Source organism: Oreochromis niloticus, linkage group LG23, assembly GCF_001858045.2.
Source record: "Oreochromis niloticus isolate F11D_XX linkage group LG23, O_niloticus_UMD_NMBU, whole genome shotgun sequence".
NCBI lineage: Eukaryota > Metazoa > Chordata > Actinopteri > Cichliformes > Cichlidae > Oreochromis > Oreochromis niloticus.
The window spans coordinates 39,065,413-39,092,001 of record NC_031986.2 but is presented as its reverse complement, the minus strand read 5'-3'; the positions used below and the strand labels follow the sequence as shown (position 1 = coordinate 39,092,001).

The 26,589-nt window shown below is 39.4% G+C and overlaps 1 protein-coding gene across 2 annotated transcripts; it reads left to right on the top strand.

Moving 5' to 3' along the window:
• Window positions 1-469: 469 nt before the first annotated feature.
• fam20b (FAM20B glycosaminoglycan xylosylkinase) lies at window positions 470-26,589 on the top strand. Of its 2 annotated transcripts, none has more exons than XM_025903129.1 (9): window positions 470-684; window positions 1,718-2,070; window positions 2,966-3,213; window positions 3,310-3,396; window positions 3,509-3,618; window positions 17,834-18,005; window positions 22,378-22,569; window positions 25,312-25,371; window positions 25,438-26,589. In XM_025903129.1, the coding sequence occupies exons 2-9, from the start codon at window positions 1,942-1,944 to the stop codon at window positions 25,688-25,690; spliced, it is 1,251 nt and encodes a 416-aa protein (XP_025758914.1). In that variant the 5' UTR covers window positions 470-684; window positions 1,718-1,941; the 3' UTR covers window positions 25,691-26,589. The 2 variants fall into 2 exon arrangements, with proteins under 2 accessions (XP_025758914.1, XP_003439940.1); XM_003439892.5 differs by having other exon boundaries at window positions 471-684; window positions 25,459-26,589.

Here is a 26,589-nt window from a genome sequence, read left to right as displayed (position 1 = left end):
GACATTTTTCTTCAGATTTGCATCAAAGCAAAGGCAGGTCGTTGTCAGTACCCTGCCAAATCTATTTTCCTCATCAGTTTCTAATTGAAACCCGGACCCCAAACTGTTCTCAAAATCTTAACTTGGGCCCCTGACAAATGCCCCCTATAGCTTTTAAGAATAGTGTAAATCTATAATAATACTGGTTCACATGTCCAAAAAAACAAAAAAAGGTTTAGGGACTTTTTTTTTTTAGTGGTTCCCAAACCTTTTGTGGGATCTCCCACTTCAGAAGTCAGCAAAAGGTCGTGTTCCACTCATAGGTTTTATCCCACACAAATCTTTATCCGTCATTAATAATATACAAGGAGCCTATTTGCATTTTACTTATGCATATGCAACACCTATGCACACACGCGGTGTTTCAGTTTCTGGGGGCGGGCCCTACAGGGCAACACTGCCACCTGGTGGCTACCTGGCTGTCATGCAGGAGGAGGAAGTATTTCGGAAGTGGACACGGCAGGGCACAGAAGGAATCGAAGAAAAGGGCGGAGGAAAGGGAGCTTCCGAGGGGGGTTAAAAAAAAAGAGAAATCATCGCGACTTCTAGCACCTAGCCAATTTACTAACATCAACTTTCGTTTTGAAAGACTGAAGGGACAGCTGTGTGCTACGTAATCTACAGTGAACCGCGTATGAGCATAAGGTAAGTCTGCTCGGTCTGTACCCAGTAAACACAACAGACGACGTACTGTGTGCTGCTAGCGGGCTGCTTTAGCTAACACGCACAGCAAGGTGTACAGCGGTTTTCTAAACGACTGGCTGTGTTGTCATGGATGTGAACGAGCCCGTGGTGACCTGGCAGAAATACATAACGGGGGCAGTCTCCGGTAGAAAAGTGGCTTTCGGGTATTTTAGGTGTTTTTTTATGCGGGCAGTGCTCGCCAGCCGTTTCCTCAGTGGCTGCATGAAAGAGCAATTGTATGGGAGACGCCGATGCCTGCGTGGCCAAACCTGTGTCGATAGAGCTTTTTAACTGGTGTTTGTAATGTAGCTCGTTCGTGGCCGGTTTGTTGTCATTATGTCACTGCCTGGTAACATTAACCTCAGCTCGGCAGCCACAACGAGAGCAACAGAGGCAGGTAAGTGACGGGCAGGTGAACGTGGCAGCTGGATAATTTAGCTGCTGTGATCCGTAACGCCTCGTTTGTGTGTAGCTGAAGATAAAGAGATGAACATCACGGTGGTTCAGGAAACTCCTCTCTGCGTTAAAGGCAGAGCCACTGTAATGTGTCAACCAGCAGCAGCAGGAGTGGACCCCCTCTGCACCACAGCAGGACGACATGTCCATCATTTCTTCAGTGAGAAAAGGGAGGTTCAACAACAACACCCCGTCACCACCCTATCTCCTCATCCTCGTGCAGGAGAGGAAGGGATGTGAACCACCTTGTTGTAAATGTGGTGCCCTCACCTTTAACAAAGCCCAGCTGGCAACAGCAGCTACAGTAAGTAAGCTTGTTGCTGGCACAAAGCTTACTTTTGAACGTACGCACACATTTCCACAGACCAGACTCTGCCATCGTGATGTAGTTGCACATTCTGGACAGGTTTCAGCTGTGCTGCAGTACTGGGTCATCCTCTGCCCTGAGGGGAACCGAGCCAGAGAGGCAGCGAATCAATCAGTTTTCTCTCCACATATTATTGACAGTACATCTTTCATCTCTCTCTCCCTCTCCTAGTTCTCCTGCTGTCTCCCTGCTGGTGACTGCCTGTTTGCTTAGACTGCAGCTCCAGGGAAAAGGCAGAAAAGCTCCCGTCCTTCAGACAAGTTGGTCTTACAGTGCAGGCAGGCGGGAAGGTGACGGTGAGCTGCAGGGGCCATGCATCAAGGGTGAGGGGTGTTCGCTGTGGGGGAAACGCACAACTACAGGCAAGGAGGAGGTCAGGGCCGGTCAGTGTGGAAATGAAGCTCAAACAGCGCATGGTGGTGCTGTGTGCCGTGCTCCTCCTGCTGGGCCTGGCCAAGATCTTCCTGCTGGATGGAGGTGAAGGAACTGCAGCCAGCCGGCGGGACCTCAGAGCGTTTCGCAAGGTCAGGATGCATGTGGGCTGTTTCATGTTAAAGTTGCGATCAGAAGTTTCCACTCGCCATAGACATGAATGCTATGGTAATTTAGATTTCTTAATATTGCTATTTTCTTGGAGCTGTTGTTTTTACAGGATGGAGTGATTGTTTAGCATACATCTTTAATGACTTTAAAAAGGAACTGGATGCACAAGTTTAAATTTATTTGGGATTTTTTTGTAATCCACACAAGGTCGAAGGCATACATACAGGCTGAAATGTGTACATACATTTACTTAAATAATTAATTAGCTGGTTCTATGGTGTCTTTGAACTTGACAAGGCCAAGACCTATAGACTGGTAGTTTCTCTTTGCCAGCATAAAAAGGATTTCTTTGACACCACTCATTGAATTGACTAATACTCAGAACAGTGGAAAAGTCTGAGGAACTCAGAAGAATTGAGGATTTGTGAGGTAGGGAAGGTCTTCTGGCTACTAAAAGCCTCTGGTTGACGTGCAAGTTTCTAAGGGACATTTAGCAAAATATTAGCCAAGGTGTATGTATATATTTGAGTGTATATATGTGTGTATGTATACTTTTAATCCTATGTGGATTAGAGAAATTCCAAAATAAATAATTCTGGAAAAAGAACAGCTCAAAGAAATCATTAAAAGACATAAATGACTGTGTCACTCATGCCCATGATGAGTGGATAGAAACTTCTGACCTTAACTGTACATTAAAAATTGTGCTTTCATTGGGATCACTAACTGGATGCAGAGTCATAGCCAACAGTGTTATAAAGCATTTAAAACATGTTGTCTTGTTTAAGTTTAAGGAATAATAAATTAAATTACATTACTTAAAATCTTATCTTATGTTGTCTCATGCGCTGTGTTAATATTACTAATCCCTCAAAGATGGAAGCTGGTCTTTCTCTGTCTCGGGGCGCTCGCCTTACCAACACCCTCCAGTCTCCATGGGAGATAGCAAGCCAATGGGTGGGCCCCAGAGAGGTGTACCCTGAGGAGACTCCAGAGCTGGCTGCTGTGCTTACTTCCCTGAGCTCTGCCAGGATAGAGCGGGCAGATGTGGGCTATAAGGGCACACAGCTCAAAGCCTTGCTGGTGCTAGACGGAGGACAGAAAGTGGTCTTCAAACCCAAGAGGTCAGGCTTGATAAAAAAAATTTCTGTCAAAGACTGATTTATTCTTCTTACTTTTGTTTTATTATTTATTTTATTTTTATTTCCACCCTGGCTCAGGTACAACAGAGACTATGTGGTCGAAGGAGAGCCATACGCAGGCTATGACAGACACAATGCGGAGGTAGCTGCTTTTCACCTGGACAGGTTTGTAATCATGGTTTTTTGAGTTCTTTGTCATTTTTTTTAAAACATTCTGTGGTCTGTCAAGCGTGTCATAATCTTTGGTCCTGTTTTGTAATCTTTGTCCTCTATGCAGAATCCTTGGGTTCAGGAGAGCACCTTTGGTGGTTGGTCGATATGTCAATCTGCGAACTGAGATCAAACCTGTGGCCACAGACCAGCTTCTCAGCACTTTTCTCATGCAGGGTGAGTGTCTGTGAGCTACTGTGTCTCCTTTCAGAAAATGGAATCATTGACATAGCAGACAGGAAATGTGGTTAAAGGGTGGACAGCTGAAAGTTTCACATCACAGATGGTCTACTTTTCTGATAAATTATAAAAGCAGTGACATTAAATAAAGAGTGATGCACTAACTGTTCTACTTCGGAATTTTCCCTACCAATAAAACCTGTAACGTGTGTGTGCGTGTGTGTGTGTGTGTGTCTTCGTCTTCTTTAAACAAGACCAGAACCAGAAAAACTGGAACACTATGTGCTCTATTCCTCCATTGTGTTTTGATGTCATCAACCTGCCACCTCCTCTCTCCGTTTGACACGTATACAGTGTACAAGAAGTGACACGTTGGACATATAAGGTCTTGATGTAAAAGGAGATGATCAGGCCCCATCTTAAACTAAAGACCATAAAGACCACCCCACACCAATAGAGCACTTCACTCTCTGACTGCTGGTTTACATGTCGTTCCTAGGGTATTTAAAAGTAGAATGGGAGGCAGAGCCTTGAGTTTTGGGGTTCCTCTTCTGTAGAAGCAGATCCCATTTTAGATTTGGGAAACCGGCATCCTATCTACTTTTAAGATTAGCCTTAAGACTTTTCCTTTTGCTAAAGCATACAGTTAGGGCTGGATCAGGTGACCCTGAATACTCTCCTAGTTACACTGCAATAGGCCTAGGCTGCAGGGGGGCTTCCCATTATGCACTGAGTATTAGTTATTACCAACCCTGAGCCTGGTTCTGCTGGAGGGTTCTTCCTGTTAAAAGGGATTTTTTTTCCTTCCCACTGTCACCCAGTGCTTGCTCATAGAGGGTCATCTGAATGTTGGGGTTTTCTCTGTTTTATTTCAAGGTCTTTATCTTACAATATAAAGTGGCATGAAGTGTTCTAATTTGGCACAATATACAAAGGATTTTATTATTTTTTTACTTCAAATTACTGCGTTAAAAATGCTACAGAAGGCTCCAGCAGCACAGTAATAATAATATGGACGGCTCTGATTTCACTCTATTCATAAAATGCAGTAAGTAAATACCCCACTCATGAATGTTGACTTTCGGCTTTTTTCCTAACAATGTCTTTATTAAGGGCAGCACTGTTGCCGCACAGCAAGAAGGTCCTGAGTTCAATTCCACCATCAGGCCGGGGTCTTTCTGTGTGGAGTTTGCATGTTCTCCCCGTGTTTGCGTGGGTTCTCCCCGGGTACTCCGGCTTCCTCCCACAGTCCAAAGACATGCAGTTTGTGGGGATAGGTTAATTGATCAATCTAAATTGCCCATAGGTGTGAATGTGAGTGCGAATGGTTGTCTGTCTGTGTTAGCCCTGCAACAGACAGGCGACCTATCTAGGGTGTACCCCGCCTCTCGCCCTATGACAGCTGGGTTAGGCTCCAGCGCCCCCCGTGACCCTGAAAAGGATAAGCGGAAGTGAATGGATGGATGTCTTTATTGAATTTTCCTTTTCTACAGCCACAAACCGGAGAACAAGACTTGCATAAACAACCGATTTAAAAAAAAAAAACTCTTCCTTCTTCTGCCCTTATCAGTCTTGTGTTCACAGACAGTTTTCAGTATCCTCTTCAGATAAGTCGGTATTTTCTGATAAAATCCATAAATGGCACCGATGCATGCTCAGAGATTTCTAGCTTACCCTTAAGAACACAAATACATTTTTTTCTAGTGGCAGGTTTGATGGTATTTTGTTTTGCCCTTTGAATACTTTTTGGTCCATTTGTTTTCTTCTGTAGCATTGCTGTCATTCTTTTTGCATTTAGCAGGCCACCAGTGACTATTCACTCTTACTATATTTATATTTTTCTGAGTATAAACCAAAGAGCCAGCAGATGTTGAGAAATGATTCTTCCTCATTACAATCTGCACATCCTCCTAATATTGTGCACCTGGACACGATTACATTTAAGAAGAATATCTGGAATATTTTTGGCAAATCTGTACAATTTATTTTGTGTTACATATATTTAGGTTATTCATTTGTATTGCAGGAATGTATTTTTTTTTTTTATTTTTTTTTTTTTTTTTTAGTGGTGTCAGCATTAATCTCGTTAAAGTGCATGGCATCAGAGCGTTAGCATGGTTAGCTCATTAACGCGTTAGCGCCGTCTAGCCCTAAGCACGGGGCGATCCGCGATAACTCGCTAACGGAGATTTGTCGCGTTAATGCGGTTATGGCGTTTACGTCACTTTAACGAGATTAACGCTGACAGCACTCCTTTTTTTATAACACAGGCTATTTTCCAATCTTACCAATCCTAAATCTTCCCTCCATGTAGCAAACTTAAATGAATTTATATGAATTTTCCACTGATCATTCAAAATAGACTCATAGTAATTTCTTTAAATGATCTCTTATAATAAGTTTCTGAATTTGTGTATACGAGTTGAAGACACTTAGTGGAATGTTAATGTTTATTATTTATTAAGTTTATATTTGTTTCTCAGCTCCTAATGCTAGGCTTTTACTTTTTTGGCAACTTGCATTTACTGTTTAAACATCATAAAAGTGGTGTCAGTGAAAATACTGTTGCTGAACAGAATGTGTCAGTACAATGCCATTTTAATTTTCTGTTGAGCTTAATTTGTGTTCCATTCCAACGACTTATGGAAACCCCCCTTTGGCTTTTTGTCAAGGTAATCATAACGATACAAACTTCCAGATCAGTCTACGAAAGTGTCATCCACTGACTCTGTTAGTACTGACGATGACTTCCACTCCTACTTTAAATATGTTCATGGTCTTTCTGCTATGTACACACAGTGGTGATCATTCAGGGTCAGTGAACAGCCTATCAGTTTATCTTTATTGGCTGTTATAAGTACAAAATCCAGGTACTTGTCATGCACTATACAGTACTATGCTTTCTTGTAATGTTTTTAAAGTGATCTAAACTCTGTTTTTTTTCCCTTGAATTTCTGAAGAGCTATTAGCTTGGTATATCTTGGCACGGTATGCAGTGTGTTCTTAAAAAAAAAACTAAGGAAACTGGACAAGTGGAGGGGGAAAAAAGAAGCGACAGTCGAAGCGAAACCTAAATAAAGTAGATGAACTGAAACCTCATTAGAAATGGTCTCATTGGAAGGGTGGCGGTCAGGAAGCCATTCTTATGAGGGGGAAATGGGGGGGGAAAGGCCTGAGGTATGTCAAATTACACAAGTTCAGTACATTACTGTAATTAAATTTTTTTTTTTAATTCAAATTGGAGGTGGTCAGGAGAGAGGTAAAACAGTACTTCTACTTAAAGTCTTTAAGTAGTCTTCTCTTGTCTAATGGGGCGTTTGCTTCAGGCTTTGCTGTGTACTTGGTCATACCGAGTGTTGACTTTGAATCTCATTAGAACTGTACAAATTCTGTTTTTGCCTCGTGTACCGCATCTCCATTTGCCTGCACATATTTCAGTATAAAACGGGGCATATTTTCAATTTTCCTAAGAAACTGTAAAGAAGTGATGTTGGATCAAAACTTTTTGGATGATATTGTATATACCAGTGCTTTTCAATGGGAACACATGCACTTAAAACAGCATATAGGTATATAAGTGGGCGATCTGAAACGCAATGAGTGAACATGGGTGAAGGGTTAGACGTGTCTTTGGAAGGAAAAAGTAATAGCTTTTTATCAAACCCTGTCAGCCGATTTCAGCATGTGGAAATGTGGTCTTATCATGTTCTACACAAACAGAGCACACTTATCAGATAAATGTTGTTGCGAAAAAGCAAAAATGAAAGCTCACTGTATCACGTCTGTATTTATAAAAATTTGCCATGTTCTTGTAAACTAGTGAGAGACTGAAATAGATACAGCCCACCCTTGCTAATAGTGTTACCCACATTAGCCACAGCAGGGAGGATAGGAAAAATGATGACTGTGTGTAACCATTATCCTTTTCTGACATAGCTGAGTGGTAAGTCACGAATGTTTTGGTTTGGGTTTTTTTTTGTGTGTATGTGTGGGGTTTTTTAATTTTAAACCAGCAGTTTGATATAGTGACTTTGCTGCTGCGAATGTTGTAATGAAGCTACGAATCATCACTTCTGGCCAGAATTTTTTCAGATAAAATCACAACACAATGCAGAAATGTGCTAACTTGACATTTAGCTTTAAGATACATTCACATACATACAGCTTTATGCACGACTAATCATTTGGTCAGCTAAATCTGTCAGTTGCAGTTGTACAGCAAAAGATTTTAATATAATCTTTTGGTCAGATCGTCCACTGCTAAATGCAGTGTTATTGAATGAATAATTTTTCTTTATTTGACTCATTTGTCCACTTTCTTTTTCATTATGATTTCAGTTTTTACTCTTTGTAAATCACTTTTGCTCTCATTCTCACTCACCTTTCTTGTATTTTTTTTTGTGTGTGTGTGTGTGTGTGTGTGTGTGTGTGTGTGTGTGTGTGTGTGTGTGTGTGTGTGTGTGTGTGTGTGTGTGTGTGTGTGTGTGTGTGTGTGTGTGTGTGTGTGTGTGCCTTTTGCACTCAGAGCACTAAACAAGGACACAGTCCTGCCGAGTCCGGTCTGCTGGTGTTGCCACATAGTCACATAAAATCAGATCAAATTTATTACTGTCGTTTTCTAATTGGAAGATGAGAACCAGCAGAGATGATTGATAAATTGGATGCAAAGTCAGACACGCCTTAAAAACGTTTAGTAAACTGGGAACTCAAGAAATTTAAGCCACAAAAGTCAGTTTACCTACCTGTGAAAGCAGATGTACGGTGTTTTCTGTGGCTCACTGCTTTGTTCTGAGATCTCAAATGTGATTATCTTTCACTTACTAATAAATTATCTGCTGCTGTTTCCATTCTGAAGTTACATTTTTGTTTTCCAAGCAAGTTAATGGTATTTCAATAATGAAATTCTACAAATTAATTAAAAAATTAAATTAAATAAAAAACAAAAATCAATTATCTACATAAAGTATTCAGAGCTTTTGCTCAATATTAAGTCTGACCTCTGGCTGTGTACTTAAGGACGTTCACAGAGTGGTGTCATAGCAGTCCTTTGTTATATTGACTGTGTGCTTTGGGTCTTTGTCCTGTTGGAAGATAAAGCTTTTCCCCACTCCAAGGTCCAGAGAGCTCTGGAGTAGGTTTTTGATCAAAGATGTCTCTATACATTGCTGCATTAATCTTTCCCTCGACCCTGACCAGTCTTTGAAGTTCCTGCTGCCAAAAAACACCCCTTGCTATTCGCTGCTGCCACCACCATGCTTCACTGTAGAGATTGTATTGGCCAGGTAAGGAGCGGTGCCTGGTTTCTTCCAGACATGATGCTTGACCAGTGAGCTTTTTCGTTAGACTACAGAACTTTGTTTCACATGGTCTATGAGATCATCAGATGCCTTTTGGCAAATTTCAGGTGGACTGTTATGTGCCTTTTACTAAGGAATGGTTTCTGTCTGGCCAGTCCATCCGTATAGGCCGGATTGGTCGAATGTTTCAGAAATTATAGTCCTTTTGGAAGATTCTCCTTTTTCCACAGAGCCATGTTGGAGCTCTGACAGAATGAGCATCTGGTTCTTGGTCACCTCCCTCACTAAACCTTCTACCTTGATTACTCAAATTGATTGGGTGGCCAGCTCGAGTGAGAGTTGTGGTGGTTTTCTGACTTCTTCCTTTTATGGATGATGGAGGCCACTGTGCTCACTGGGACGTTCGGTGCTGCAAGTTTTTTTCTGTACTCTTCCCCAGATCTGTGCCTTGATATTATTCAGTCCCAGAGGTCTACAGACAATTCCTTGCCCTGACATGCGCGGTCACCTATGAGACCTTATCTAGACAGGTGTGTGACTTTCAAATAATCTTCGCTCAACTGAATTTAGCACAGGTGGACTTAGTACCACAGGTGGACTTGGATCAGTTAAGTTATGGAAAAATCTACAAGGTGATCAGTGGAAACAGGATGCACCTGTGGTCAGTTTTAACTGTCATGGCAAAGGCTGTAAATACTTACTGACAAAATGAGGAACAAGTCAACTACTGTAAATACTTTCTGGAAAAATGGTATGTTTTCTCCACGTTTGGCATAACTTTAAACTTGGTTTTGTGGCTGCAGTAACAAAATGTGTTTACAGATGGACCATCAGGCCATGCATTGATTTCCCCTACTTGGTGAAGTGTTTATAATGGTTTACCACTGAGGTACAAGTTTGGTTTTTGGTTTACTCCCCCATTTAGCAATTTAAAAGTAAATAAATAAATAAATGGCTGCAGTTCTTTGCATTTGGGCATGTAGATATTGTCACCTGCTGAAGTTCAAATTAAGCATGTAAGCTTGTAAGTGAAATGTAAATGTAAAATGTAAGTTCAAAATAAGCATGAATGGCTAGGAAAAGACACCTTTAGAGTTTAAAAAACTGCTCATCTACTGGGAATTTTGCAGAGCAACCTCTAGAGAAAATATCCAGTGATCAACAATTCTCACTGGATTTGCCTTGTTGAGGTCGGAGGCAAATGAGGAGACTGCTTTGAACTGATAGGAAGGTAACAGTTACTAACCAGGATACCATAACCAAGGTATTCTGAAGAGGGGCACATTTGGATGGTAGGGCCAGAAAGTGGCATAAACAACACAAAAGCATGGATGCATCCTGACTTATATGAACAGTGATGGTGTAATGGTGTAGAGATATTTTCTTGGCAGCGTTTGGGTGCCTTATGCCTGAATTAGGCTGCAGTTTGAAATCTACATGACAACTTAGAACGTTGCTAGCGACCCCTCTTAACCCTACGCCATAACATTCCACGCCAATCAGAGTTGTTGTGGGCTGCCGATGTGTTACATTCCTCGGGAGGTATGTCTACAGCATAGAGATATACTATACTATACAAGCTTATTTCTTTAACATGACTGAACTGCATCAGTTCTCCAGCAGAGCACCTTTAGGATTGTTGAATCTATTCCACATAGAATTAAAGTAGTTTTGAAGGCAAAAGGGTGTGCAGCCCAGTGTCAACAAGGCACTAACAGAATATCTTTACTTTTGAAAGAATAAATCTTTCTGGGATTCTCTTTTTCTATATATCCAGTCATAACCAGCTGTTTTATTACCCATGTCCCAACATTTCTTTGTATTTTTTAAGCCACTTATAGTGTTTAAACAGCTTGGAAGTCATTTATGTTGGTAGTATACAACTTCTTCTTTTTTTTATGGGTAATCAATTCTAAATTAATAACTAAATCCCAAAAGTCTGTAGTTTGTGTGATAAATGACCCTTTGTTTCTGTTTGTAGTTATTCATTCATTTATTTATTTTCTTGCCTGAAAAATCATAATTTGGTGTCTTGTTTGGTTTTGTCATTAACACGGTGTAAAAGTGTTTTGTTTTTGTTTAGGTTTCTTTTTTTTCCCCATATTTCATTACCAGCTTTTCAGGCCATTCATATAGTTGGCTTTGTAATGTAAAGCCAATTCTTTCTTTCAATGAACTCATCGTGAGTCGTCTCTGAATGGTACAGCATAAAAGCTGCATACTCGGGGCAACGGCAGCTACACAGATGTGTCATTTACTTCTCACTGGTGGTCTTTAATAAAGGAGAACTTCAAAGAGTTGTTTGATGCTAAAGAGGCCTGCCCCCACCTTCATGTAGTCATGTATGAAGTTTTGGTTTTATTGTCCAGATTTGTACAAACATTACACATTTTCTGACATCTTTCAATGGAATTTCATTCTGTAGGAAAAACCCGCTAAAAATTTGCAAAATGATCTCTCGATTACCAAGAGCCGTGGTGAGAAAATATTAGTCTTTGATGTGAGTGAGCGAAACCTTTACAGCTGCATCAGCAAACATAGATGCTAGAAGAAGTCGATATCTGAACATCTATTAGAGTTGAAACCACATTAAGAGTACAAGTTTGATCTCGTAATTGAGATAATTTGTCCTAAGAATTCATTGTCAAAAGCCTGTCTTAAACGAGCTGAGTACACAAACATCACCAAGTGTTAGACTTTTTCTTCACAAAGCCGCCTTTGAGCACACAGAAGTGGAGACAGTGTTATTTAATCACACACCATCAGTTCACAGTGAATTAAACATAAATGTGCTTTAACTAAAATGTTCACACCTATGTAGCAGCAGATTTTGCATAGATGGTACAGGTAAAAATAACAGCAGTAAATGATTCACATCATACAGCAGCTGTTAGCTCAGACCTTGACATAAATGGAGATAAAATTGGACCTTTGAACAGTTATATTAACTCAGTTTTTATGTTGTGCTTGTGGAACGAAATCCTAGTGTGACTAGTGTGAACTTTGTATCATATATGGGGAAGTTGATGAAACAGTCATGGCATTACTGGTAGACAGGTGGGCATTTATAAATAATTTTAGAATTTTTTTTTTTAAATTATATGCATTTATACGTTTTTGCTTTTGGAAGTTTTAATTTGTTCCATTTAGTTTTACAATAGTAAAAAAATAAAAGCTTAATGTGACCTTGCAGATAAGTGTAATTCTCTTTGACACTGATTCACACATTCAGCATGAAGAATACAGCTTTATTAATTTATCTTAATTTATTTTAAAGCAAGAAGAATAAGGGTTTTTTTCCTTGAGTTTTGTAACTTGCCATGTAAAAATGACATTAGAACATGTAAATTAGTTAGCTCCAGAGATGGGCAACGCGTTACTGTAATCTGATTACTTTTTTCAAGTAACGAGTAATGTAAGGGATTACTATTGCAAAAACGGTAATTAGATTACTGTTACTTTCACGTAGGAACGCTGCGTTACTAAATCCGTGATTTTTTGCGAGAATGTCTCATGACAGTGACGTAAGCGAGTGCGACGTTCGTGACAACAGCTGTCTGCAGATCAACAATGGATAATATATCGAGTGCGGGAGAGTATGAGCATGCAGCGCTTAAAGCGTGGAAGTACTGACCTTACTTTGAGTTTGATTCCATAAAAAGTGACAAAAACATTAGTGTCCACTGTTCACTGCGTGGGAAGAAAACTTCTTTTTAAACCCATAAACTTCCAAGCAAGCACCGAGTGCGCTACAACGTAATGTGAAATTCACAGAGAAACTTGCGGATTCTTCCACTGACCGCTGCGGCACACCTGCACCAGGGTAAACCTCCGCCTAACCCACTCCTGCTTTATAGGTGAAAATAGAGCAACAGGACCGCTAGTCTTTGATTTTATTTATTTTCTGCTGTGTTTTACTTTCATCTATTTGAAAGAGTGAGTGTAAACACAAAAACATATTTTATTTTATGTGCTGGAATGTGCAGAAAATAGGTTTAAATGTTAAACAAATTTCTTCCAGTCAGAGAATGTTGCATATAATTTAATTTTTGCTTGATGCATAAAGTTAAAAGATTAAAACTAATAAAACAAGTTTTAAAAAGAGACTTTTCCATTTGATTACATTTTGTATGATGGATTATGCAGAAAAAGTAGAATTGGGCTGAAAGATCTATCGCTTTATCACCTATTCAGGTTGTAAATCGTGTTTTTAAAAAGTAACTAAGTAACTAAGTAATTAATTACTTTTGAAAATAAGTAATCAGTAAAGTAACAGGATTACTTTTTGGGGGAAGTAATCAGTAATTAGTTACTGATTACTTTTTTCAAGTAACTTGACCAACACTGGTTAGCACTAGGTTGGACTCCCTTTTTGCCTTTAGGACTGCCTTAAATCTTTGTGAGATAGATTCAACGAGATGCTGAAAACATTCCTCAGTATCACACAGTTTCTGCTGACTTTTACTGTGCAAATCTCTCCTATTGGATTGAGCTCTGGTGCCTGTGGAGGCCATATGAGTACAGTGAACTCAATATCATGTTGAAGCAACCAGTTTAAGATTATTTGAGCTTTGTGACATGCCTTGTTATCTTATGGTAGCATACTTGGGTAGCCTGTAAGTTTGTGTCCATGTGTGTTTTTTTTTTTGTTTTTTTTTGTTTTTTTAAATTTCATCTTTTTTAACACCTCCACCATCCAAAATTGCAGCACAAATCAGATCAGGCAACATGGAAATCTTCTGGCAATCTACTGTCCAGTTTTGGTAAGCCTGTGTAAACTGTAGATTTTTTGTGCTGTACCACAAGGTCAGCTTTGGGCCAGGAGGATAAGTAGACTAGCTTATAGGTGGTTTCTAAGCCCTCCTAATCTACTTTCAATGGTAGTTTAAATAATAGTTTAAATATTCAGAACTTAATACCAGACTCTAAGACCAACCGCTTTACCGCTTTGGTAGACTGAAATGAATATTTTAAAGTCTTATTGGTATCTCTTTGAATTTCTGCAGAAATTTCCTTTATGATTTGCCTGTTAGATACCCAGCAGAAATTAATCAGTGTGTTTTTCTGGTTTTAAAAGTGAAAATGGATTCCTTGTATTTCATTTGATTGTAAATTAGGGTTTTGAAATGATTCGGAAAGGTATGCCCCTAATACTTTACATTGGTGTGAATATCTGAAAGGTCATTACATTTGAAACTACAGAATAAAGTTCAAGTGGTTATCTATTTATGAATCTGTCTGTGCGTGCTGTGGAAATGCGTGTTCTATGTAGTTCACTTTTATTTTTTCGCTTTTCGTAAGAACTACCTAACAGTGGTTTGTAGACTGCTGATAGCCTGTGTCTAGCATTTTCTCAGTCCCTCAATTTTTAACATGTGTCTGATACAGTGTCCGATCTGTTAATAGGATATGCAAAATTACAACAACATCAAAAAAAAGAAAAGAAAATGATTGGAATTCCCTAGATCAGCGGTCCCCAACCTTTTTTGCGCCACAGACCGGTTTATGTCCAGTGTTGGGAATGTTACTTTTAAAATGTATTCCACTACAGATTACACAATACATGCCCCAAAATGTATTTTGTAACGTATTCCGTTACGTTACTCAATGAGAGTAACGTATTCTGAATACTTTGGATTACTTAATATATTATCATGCTTTTTACAACTACATGAATGTACTATTGCTGTGTGATTTATTATTATTACTGAAGGTTACTCGCCATACCAATACCAACTAGATTTTTAAATCTTAATATAAAATGAGTAACAGTAGGGTGAACATGAGGTAAGGCTGCACTTTTTGCAGCGATCTCAATAGAAAACTATTCCGCCCATATATAAAACAAGTCCGCAGCTCCGAACCGTAGTAAAGGGACCTCTGGCTAATACGTCGGGTTCCGTGTCAGACTACTAAAAGTTTTACAAAGTAACTGGAAAAAAAGGAAAGAAAAACAACACATTTTGTATATTTTTTTTATGTACTGAAAAAAGCACAGCTTTTTGAAATCATATACATATATTGAATTGTCTATTTATAAAATGGGTGAGAACAGCTTAAGAGATCTTACAGAACATGCCTCTAATTTTCTTTCCACATTCATTCAGTATACTGTCATCACAGAGAAAGACATCAGTACACCTCCTTGGTGGCAACATGTTTCCTTGTGCAAGTCACAGTGAGAAGATCAAATATGCTCTCCTCTTCTGTTATTTTTTTTTTCATCATGCAGAGCCATCCAGTGGGTTGTGGTGGTAAGCCTTTTCTGGCTTTCAGGCTTCCTATGTTTACATTCATGATATGATATTCAATTTTCATTTTTATTTATATAGTGCCAATAATAACAATGGTTGCCTGTATTTTGTAAGGTAAAGACCTTACAAGGGTCTCCAACTCCAGGCCTCGAGGGCCAGTGTCCTGCAGGTTTTAGATCTCACCCTGGGTCAACACACCTGAATCAAATGATTAGTTCATTACCAGGCCTCTGGAGAACTGCAAGACATGTTGAGGAGGTAATTTAGCCATTTGAATTTTGACCCTATGCGGCCCATATCCGATCATGGTATGACAGTGTGAACGGCACAAATCCGATATTTTCAAATCCGATCTGGGTCACTTTCGTATGTGGTGCTGAATCCGATACATATCTGATGTTTTAGAAAGCGACTGCTGTTTGAACGGTCATGTCGCATTAAATCCGTCTTTTACGTCACTGACACAAGACAGACGCCAATTATCAGCGCCGGAGAAGCGCCCGAGAAGACATCGCGAACGCTTCCTGGCCATCCAGCGTAGATGTCAGTGAAACTGTTGGGAAGACAACGTGAACATTTTATTTGTACTGTATAATCTGCAGATTCTGACAGAAATCTGCAACTATCCTTTGAAGCACCGCTCCTCTAAAACAGCAATAAGGATAATTATTAGGTTATTTACATTATTATGTAAATAACAGAATAATTTAAAGCAAAAACTGGGAAACGTAAAGTCCGAAGTCTTTATATTAAGGGCCATCAGTCAAACAATATTGTTTGCTCTGGGTCTAAACAGAGTGCGTTGTATGTGACGTCTTCTTTTGCGCATGCGGGCCGCTTTGAGCGTTCACACTAGAGCGCGTTTGCTGTCGCATTTTATTTGTAGTGTGAACAAGCAGACAAAAAAATCAGATTTGATAAAAAAAATCGGAATTGAGCATTAAGACCTGCAGTGTGAACGTAGCCTTAGACCCCTGCCCTACAATAATACAAAGAAACAGGTGTTCGACAGTGGGGGGGGAAAACCCCTCCTTTTTAACAGGAAGACACCTCCGGCAGAACCAGGCTCAGAAAGAGATGACAAGATGTGATTTTTCTTTCTTTCTTTTTTTTGAACTTTAATTCAAGCAGTTAACAAAGTACTGCATTAACTGCTCAAGTCCCCATTTTCAGAGGCTTAAAAGTAATTGGGCAATTGACTGAAAAACAGTTTCATGGCCATGTGAGATTTACTACAGATGCGACTGATAAAAGGTCTGGAGTTGATTCTAGTTGTTGTTGTTGTTGTTGAATTGGCATTTGGTATCTTTCTTTCTGGGATTGTCTGCAGCCCAGCGAAATTTTTGCTATCATGAAGATAGAAAAAAATGTTAACTGATTGTTGATTTGGCCACTCTTATGTTCTTAAAAAGAATGAATGTACTAGCCAGCTAACAACTAGCAAAAGGCTTGAAAACCACAGAAGACAATTGATAAGGATAAGGACATGATTTCCTTGGTTAAGAAAAATCTCTTTTGATACTCAATAAAAAGAAGGACAGATTAAACTTGGCCAGAAAACATCTGAAAAGATCTGTCTGCTTGTTTGTGGGTCTCTCTGCCTTCAGTTAAATCTTCAAATAATTGAAAGTATACTACACCATTCGTCAAACATAGCAATGTTACAGAAAGAGCACGCATGTTTGCATGTATGGATCCAGACAACAAATCTTTATTCATGAGGATGATGATAGAAGCAGTAAGACGACATTTGAAGTATACAGCTTTATGCTCTCTGCTCAGATTCAGATAAATGCTACAAAACTAAACAAAGCAACCCAACAGTTTATGACAAAGAAACAGGATCATGTGCAATGGTCAAATTAGTCACTTGATCCCACCCCAATAGTGCATGCTTTCCAGTTGATGAAGATAAATCCAGAGAGACCAACAACAAGCAGCATCTGAAGGAAGCTGCAGTAGAAACTTTACTGAGCATCTCAAGGAATGAGAAACAGCATTTGTTGATGTCCATGGGTTTTAGACTTAAGATGGTCACTGACTGCAATGGAATTTTTTTTCCAAATAATAAAAACAATCCTTATATAAAAATTATGTTTGTCTGTCCAGTTAATTTTAAGCCTGTGAAGAATGGGGCACTATGCATTAAAGAAAATTCTGAACAGTTAAAGCAATAATTTTGTTATAACCAAAGAATTCAAGGTGAGACTGCACTTCAGCACATCTTTTTCCATTAAAACAAAAAGTGTTGGTTCTCATTATTGTACTTGAAACTTTGGGGTCATGATCTGTGTGAGATTTTAGCAGCGAAACCCTGTTTCACTTGTTCATGGTTTATTTTAGTGCCTGAAGGTGCTGACTAGCACTGCAGTTTCAGGGATGTTTTGATGGTTTTTGCCCTAAGCAAAACTGCTTTGTCAAATGTCATTGAGGTCTTTACATCTGAAAGCACAGGATAAGGTTGTTTGATTAATCTGTGTGTGTGTGTGTGTGTGTGTGTGCGCGCTCACACTAAGAACTAACCCAATTAACCTAAGCATTTTGTCCCCCACCCACCCTCCACCGTTGTGCTACTTTTTACCTCTTTGTTTGCATTTTTTGTGTCATTGTTGCCAAGCTGATTTGTTTTTATTGGTTCAATTTTTTTCCCTGTGTCCCCAGGCAATAATACATGTTTCTATGGGAAGTGTTACTACTGTCGGGAGAGTGAGCCAGCATGTGCAGAGGGTGAAATCATGGAGGGGTCATTAACCCTTTGGCTGCCAGATGTCTGGCCACTGCAGAAACACAGACACCCTTGGGGACGCACATACAGAGAGGGGAAACTCGCAAGGTGGGTGTCAAGCGTGAGTCCCAAAAAGCAATGGTTTTTACAGTTAGGGGAAATCCTCTGACTTCAATTAATTCTTGTATTTCGATGTTGTTGTTGCTGCCAACATATTAAATAGTAAAATGTTCAGTTGCTGCTTGTTTGTGAGTCTATGTGCTTTCAATTATGTCTTCAGTTACTAAAAAGCACGTGTTGCAGGAAATCAGGTGACAGATTTGGCCACTGAGGAATATCAAATTTCTTTGATTTGAGAAACTCTTGCTTTTCCAGTATGTTTGCGTCATTATCTGTTTGTCCTGGGACGTGTCTTTTAACTAGTTTTGGAACAATTAGCTGACTCTGGGCAGAGAGTATAGCTTTGCACACTTCAGAATTCATCCTGCTGTTGCTCTCAGCAGTCACATCATCACTAAACACTAGTAACCCGTTTCCACTAGGGGTCACGCATGCCCATACCATTACATTGCCTCCACCATGTGGAGTTCATCTATCCAAAGATTATTTTTGACATTTTTTATTTATTTTTTTGTTTGTTTTTTCAGAGCTGTTCTGGCTCTTTCAGATGTTTTCTGGCAAAGTGTAGGGTGTCATTCCTTTTGAGTATAATCAGTGGTTTACACTTTCTCGTAAACCCTCTGTGTTTCCATTCATGAAGGCATCTCTTGATTGAAGACTTTGACAATGATACGCCTACCTCCCCAAGAGTGTTCTTGACTGGGGGGTTTTCTTAACAAAAGGAAAAAAATTCTGCATACGCGCATTTTCGTTGTTTTCTGTGTTTTCTAAGGCTTTTTGGTGTTGGTGAGCTGCCCAGTGCTTTCATTAATCAGTTGTTTATGATCATTGTTTGTAAAATTTTACAATGATTTTACCACAAAATTTTGCTCTAGAATAGACAGATTTATTTTACGTTTTTAACCTAATGATGGCCTCCTTCACATTTTGCTTATCTCTTTTTGGACCTTGCATTGACGGTTCAGCCAGCAAAATGATACCAAAAGCAAGCTCAGCTCCAGAGCTTTGGTGTACTTAGTCTGGTGTGAAAAAATGAGTGAACAAGCTTCAGCTGGCAATGAAAGCACTTGGTATTTTTGAACCTCTGTGTGGAGAACTGTAGGGGAAAGTAGGGGAAAATTAGACTAGTTGATAAGTAAGTATTATTATTGCTCATAAATGTTTATTAACTCTAAATACAGCACACGGGATTTCTACAGTCAGAGTAGATTACATCAGCAAGCTAATTATAATGCTAAACAGTAGAGCAGGGCGATATGACCAAAAATATTTATTACGATATATATTTGAAAATTTGCGATAACAATATAACTGACGATATAATTGACACTAGACAAAATACTTTACAACTCCACAACTTTATTAGTGCAAAAAACCCCATCAATGTATTTTCACTTAAACAAGCAGCTGTTTTTTATGTGCATTAAAGTTATATAAAAATGTAACAGTGCAAATTCCTTGCTGCCAGTTTAACCAAAAGGCATTTCCAGTGGAAATTGGCCGACATATCCTCAGCATAACCATGTATAATATCCACAAAACTTAAAAAGAGGTTATGTTGAAGCACAGTACGTATCACTCCGCGAGGCTCCTGCCTACAATAGCCGTAATGCTCCGACAATCCATCAAGTGGTGCGGGTTCGTAGCTTAGCAAAGTCGTACTAAAACATTTGACAGATTTTCGAGCGCCGTGCACCACATAAAATCGTTTCGAGGTCAGTAAACACAACCAGAATTCATACATAAGGCACACGGGATTATAAGGGACACTGTCGATTTTCAGAAAAATCAAAGGATTGATTTTAAGTGTGCCGTATTTTCCAAACAACACGGTAATAATGACGGCCCGCTAGCATGCGCTACCAAAAGTAGTGCTTTGTTGTGTATCTGACGGACGAAAGCTAAACCAGTTCCACACCACTGAAGTTGCAACATTTTTACAAACCAGTTCTGGTTCATCCGTTTCATTTAACGATCCACTTTCGCTCTTCTCATTCTGCGTCGCCGCCATGTGCGTATGTAAACATAGGCACTGCGCATGCGCGTTTTACCCATATTCTATCGCGATATTTCATTTTCCTATTGTTGCTCAAAATTACACCGGTATTACCGTGAACGGTATGATATGGCCCAGCCCTACTAAACAGTGCCATCCTACAGTTAGATCATCATACAGCTTGATCAGAAGATTAGCTATGTGATCTATTCTTCACACTTAGCAGCCTTATACTCATGTGCAAAAGTCTTGAGCTACCTCATATTTCTTTATAGTTTGCCAGGCTTCTTGAAGGACATTCAAAGCTATTCTTTGGACGTTTAGTGCTATTTGTTCTGTTCTCTTTCAAGATGATTATTTTTGCATAGCTATTGCCAGACAGACACATTCCAGACAGTATTGCGTGGTGGATTAAAATATGATTGTATATGTCTGACGTAAATCCATCAAGTTTTACATATGAGACATTGATTAAAAATGTCAGAAATGTGATTCATCACTCCATAAGACTTGTTGCTACTTGTTTTTGGTCCAGGTCTTGTGTAATTTTGTATACCTCATCCTCTTCTCTTTGTCTTCCCTTCCATGAGAATGGCTGCTTGGGGCTTCAATGAACAGTAGACGTATCAACTGAAATTTCAGATGCATCTCTGAGCACTTTAAGTGCTCAGGTAGAGTAGAAAAGTACTATAAGAGCCAGTCCATTTACCATTGAGGTCCTGCATCAGGTTTTTCCTGGAGTTTTTTCCCCCCCCTACTCATTTCTTAGCAACATGACTTTCAGATACTGTTCTGCTGTAGAGATTTTATTTAGGCCTGCCACTTCTTCTTTAGTCCTCCACATGTCCAGTTTTCTGAAATTTTTAACAGCGCTTTGCAGAGAGATGCCAAGTTTTGGGGTATTAGCTTTTTTGGGAGTCACCTTGGTGGTGCATAAATACTGTTTCATGCTGTCAAACTGTGCCTAAAAATAGCAAAGAACCAGTGTGATATTCTAAGTTGTCTTAGGTGCAGTGTGGACACAACAGTCGTTCATCGTGTAGTTTGTAGCCTTTTCAAACTCAAAAAGAAATGAGGGTTTGCTCGAGAATTTTACACTGCACTGTGTCTGTGTTTTGTTGCTCAATTCAAGTTAGACCCATTATTCCTCCTGTTTCAGTTTATTTCAGTTTATTCTACTACTGTAATATTGACAATGCAATGTCAAATGGGAAGAATGGTCCTCAAACTTCTTCTGGCATGCCATCCATTGGATCCCAACCACATTTTATCATTATCCCCCCAAAATAAAAAATGCTACTTGAGTTTTAGTGAAGTAAAGTTCAGAATGATTACATCTGAAAACAGTTTATTTGCACTTTCAAAAGAAAAATCATATTCATTTGACTTAGTTTGTCAGTTTGTTGGCAGTTGTCAGTTTTTCCACCCAGTGGTCACTCATGTCCCACCTGCAGCAGCTTTATTCCACACCAGTGGGGTTTTCCAGATTGAAGTGGGGAACCGTTTTTAGTTTTTCAGTTTAACTGGCAGTTGTATGAAATTTGCAACAAATTCTGATGGAAACATTAACCTGAAAATTAAATCAGTGCTACAGACTTACTAGAAATTTCTCCACTTCAACTACTGTATCTTCCCATGAAACAAAATAAATTGCACTGCCCTTTTTTGTCAATTATTAACAATAAAAGAGGATCCAACTTGGATGTGGAACTTTTTGCATGTGGAACTTTTAGTGAAATAAAGTTCCACATGCCAGTAACAACACATGACTGTCATATATTGAAGGAAATTATAAAGCTTGGTTTCACTCCCTTTTTTTCCCGCCATGGTCATCCGTGCCCCCATGAGTTGTTTTTGCTGCACTCATGGGGGCATCCCCACATTTTGAGAGTCATTGACCAAAGGAAACCAAAACAGGGAGTTGGCTTTCATTATGATAGGTCACTCTCACTGGTCTCAAAATATTGTGTGAATGCCACTGAAATTAAGGGATTGTGTTGCCATCAATGCCAGAGGTTTGATTGCATTTCAGCAAATTAACTCTACATTTTGACACGTGCATTTTCTTACATGTAAGTGTTGTTAAATGTTTCACTTTACTGGAGAACGTCTGGCGTTGTGATGCCGCATTAGTGAGTAAATTAACAGCAGTAAGAAAAGGAACCTGGTCTTATTTTTAGGATCTTTTCACTTTTTAATAATTCTGGCTATTTTACCTGCTTTATAAAAACCTGAAATGAGCTGAAGTGGTTTTTCTTTTCTTTTCCTGTGTGAGGGGCGTGGTTATGCACTCTGCCTGTTTGACAATATGGTGGTTTGCGAAAATTTTACTTCAGATGATTTGAATGTGTGTTTATTTTTCAGGTGGGAGTATGACGAGAGCTACTGTGAGGCAGTGAAGAAGATGCCCCCATATGATGCAGGGCCAAGGCTGCTAGATGTCATTGACACTGCGATATTTGATTACCTTATTGGAAATGCTGATCGTCATCACTACGAAAGTTTCCAGGATGATGGAGGTGCCAGCATGCTTATCCTTCTTGACAACGCCAAGAGGTGAGCTGTGGGTTTTGTGGTTTTTTTTGTTTTTTGTTTTTGTTAGTTAGTGGGGGGGGGGCTCTTCATGAGAACGGGAATCCAAGATGGGACTTTCCCTTCTCAGATGAATGTTTACTTTTTCACACTGGCTAGAATTACTTAACCATTTCCAAACTTAAGTGGGAATACTGTCCATCCAGTAAAGAAAAACTGCAAGTTTCACCAGAAATCTTATGTAAAATTGCAGCTGATTCTGTCAGAACAATAACTTTTGAAATAAATCAGTGTCACCGACTTACTGGAAAATTCTGCACTCTGTTCATAACAATAGTCTGAATATTTTTCAGACTATTAGTTACATTTTCATTTTCAGGGTGTTTTTTGTTTTTTTTTTTTGACATTTTCCAGTGCTCGTCTTATATTTTATTTTATTTCTTTTTTCTTTTTTTTTTATTACAAGAATTCACTTATCACTATTGAAGCTACTTTATAACTGACTCATGAAGAACACCCACTTCCATGAAGTGAGGACTTTGAGATGTTAACCCGTCTTTGAAGTTATTTTTGTTTTTGCTGATCAAAACCCAGCAGTGGAAAATTTCTAAGCAGCATTTTTCAGTATTGGCAGGATGAGGTTAAGTGTGGTAAGAAACAAACCTTTTACTGGGAATAATGTATACCAATAGAAGTGCTGAGTAATTTCTTGTCTTTCCTTTTTTTAATGAAGAGTATAATCTATATTTTCTATGCAGTGAAAATACCCTGCAGCCGGTACTCTTTGCAGGCCAATAATGGCCCAGTTCTTGGATTTTTATTTGAACTCTTTCAGATTAAGCTGGAAGCAATGGATTCTTGCTCTCTATCATATAGCTGACTAGCATTGGTAAGGCTAAGTGTGGAATTCATTTTAGTTCTTACCAACTTGGTCAAAACAAACTACACCTTCTTTCAACAGCACATGGCATATTACGGCGTGCCATTTATTTATTTATTTAACAAAAGCTAAGCTCAAGCCCAGAAACCGTGTTTAAAAAACTCTGCATGCCATCGATCATTAGCTGGTAGAACCACTTCTAACGGTAATAACTTGAAGTGGTTTTCTGTATGACTTTATCAGTCTCTCACCTCATCGTGCAGGAATTTGAGCCCACTGGCTTACCACATTGACTGACTTTATTGAGGTTTAAATGCATTCTTTTATGCACAACTGGCCTAGCCCCCCTAACCCCCCCCCCAAAACAAAAAAAAAACGCCCACCCCACAGCATTTCAATCAGTTTGAGGTCTGGATTTTTCGGTTACTGCAACACCCTGATTCTTTGAATTTTCAACCATTGTGTTGTAGAGTTGCTGCTGTTCTGCTCGTTGTGTTGCATGACCCAGTTTAGGCCAAGCGTTAGCTGTTGGACGGATGGCATCACCTTTGACTCTGCAATACTTTGAGTCAAGCATGAACTCCTTTGTATACCAGTTACTGCTAGTTCCCCATTTCCTGTCATTGCCCCTCCACCACTGTGCTGTCAGTTGTTATGAGGTGGTTGTTCTCATATGCTATGCTTGATTTTCAACAAACGTGGTTTTGTGCATTATGGGCAAATATCTCATTAAGTTACATTTACATGTAACATACTAATTGAGGCATGTAGATTATGAGTTGTAACACTTGTGTTTTTCGCAGTTTGCTGCGACGTCCACCCCTGTTTCTGACACACATATATTGTTGAGTACTTTGTCCTGATTCCCTGTGATCTTTTTTTCTTTCCGATGATCGGCCAGTTGCAGCAGATGATGGCTTCTCCCTGAGCCTGTAGCATCTTTACATCACAGTATAAAATCCCTCACGGCAAATGCTGTGGCAAACTGGAGATATATAAATAAACTTGAAATGAAAAATTACATTTTCCACTTGTGAATCTTTCTCAGTGCAGAATGATGGGCTTCAAATTGTTTGCAGGGGGCCTTAAACCTTTGCCAGATCGTCAGGAAGCAACAATTTCTCCTAACATCATACCTGATGTCTTTCCTCCTTGGCATCACACGCCTAAATGCTCCAGACCTGAAAACTAAAAAGACTTCTGTTTTTTTTTGTAGGTGTTCACAGTCGCTGATGATCAGCTAATCAAGTGCATTTGACTAGCAGACTACTTGCCCTCATAATTTCTCTTAATTCAATAAGACACACACTGTTTCTGCATTCCGCCCTAGTTTTTGTTGCATAAATGATGACACAGTGTAATATGTCAAGTGTTGTTGTTCATCTGAGTTTGTTATTTAAATAATTTTAGAACTTTTTAAACACCAGATGATTTTGTTTATTATGTCCTGATACATAAAACCTTAGAACTGAAAAAACTGTGCACATTTATTTTCACATTACTGTGTTACTGTAAGTATTACATTCAAATTTAATTAGAAAAGGGCTTAAAAGCCTGACACTCTCAGGCTTAAAAGAATAAATGCATTTAGCCATAATTTAACTGTATGTAAAGATATCAAATATACAGCTCCTGTTTGTTGAAGGTCATGCTAGTTTTGGACATGGCTGGACTCAGATCCAGACTCTAGTTTGGAAAGCTTTGCGGGTTTTAGATTGTCCCAGAATCTAATAACTCCTCAGGAGCTCTTCAGAAACAGGGAAACTGCTATTCTAGCAAATTCAGTGTGTGTGTTTCTGTCATAGAGCAGACAGGCCTGGGGCTTCAAGTGCTTTATGTTAGTTTTTTAAAATCTTTTGTGATTTTTCTTTTTGGTCCTCATGCAGCTTCGGGAACCCAGCTCTGGACGAGCGAAGCATTCTGGCACCACTCTACCAGTGCTGCATGTAAGTCAGAGAATTGCCAAATATAATTTCCTGTTTACCAGATTTTTTTTCTACTGTAGTCTGTAGTCTCTCTCCCTTTGTCGGTAGGGTTCGTGTGTCCACGTGGAATAGATTAAACCTGCTGCGAAGTGGAGCTCTGAGTTCAGCCATGCGGCAGGCTCTGGCATTTGATCCCATTCACCCAGTCCTAGCTGAACCACACCTAGCAGCCCTGGATAGGCGTCTATCTGGAGTTATAGCAACCATAAAGCAGTGCATGGAGGCACAGGGCCCTGATAACACCCTAATAGAGGACCGAATGAACCTACCACATCCTTAAAAGGAAGGAAAGGAGAAAGGAAGGGGAAAAAAGCCAAGACTTTCCAGCCTGGACCTGGAGGGAGACGAGTGACCAAACAGATCAGCTCTGGTGTTTAAAGAAGGGACAGCAGAGTGACAGGGTGGAATAAAAGTTTCTCCCTCTTTGTCCCTTGTTTGTCACACTGACCACTCGCACTCAAGTGATTCTCTAAAAGGTGCAAAATCATGGGATTCAAAGAGTTGAAACTGTGTCACCGTTAACCATTTAAACTTTCTCTCAGGACTGTGTTGTGCACTACAGGACATGATCTGCTGTAAGGACCGCTTCTTCTATTACTACTGGTTTAGATGACACTCATGCCTTGTGCCAAATCCTCTCTCCTGGTCACGCTTCTCCTTGACAGTCGACTAAGGAGAAAGGATGGAGATGAACATACTCGAGAAAGGAGGAGGGAATGTTAAATTGAGCCAGTTGTGTGTTGTTGTTGGTTCAAGCAGTTTGGAGTTTACAGTCCAGGAAACTGAAAATGTTTTTCTGTAGAAATGACAGGAAATTTAAAAAAAATATTTTTTTGAGCTGATTTTTTTTCTCCCTTTCCTCGAATTGAAAAATAACTCGAAGAAATAGAGAACTGACTCAATTCTGTGTACATAATTAAGTAACTAGTGATGTAGAATTATGAGACAAAAGAATATAAATTTGTGGATTATAAATTAAATGATGTTAAAGCTGCGTGTTTGTGTCCGGGGGTACGCGTGTGTGTAGATGAATAACTGCCATATTGTGTCACAAATAAGAAAGCTACTGACATGACCGACTTGAAGGATCATGACGGAGAGGTCAGATATGTGGGGTGTGGGTGTGTGTGTGTGTGTGTGTTCATCTTTAACAATAAACTATGGGTTATTTAATTCCGA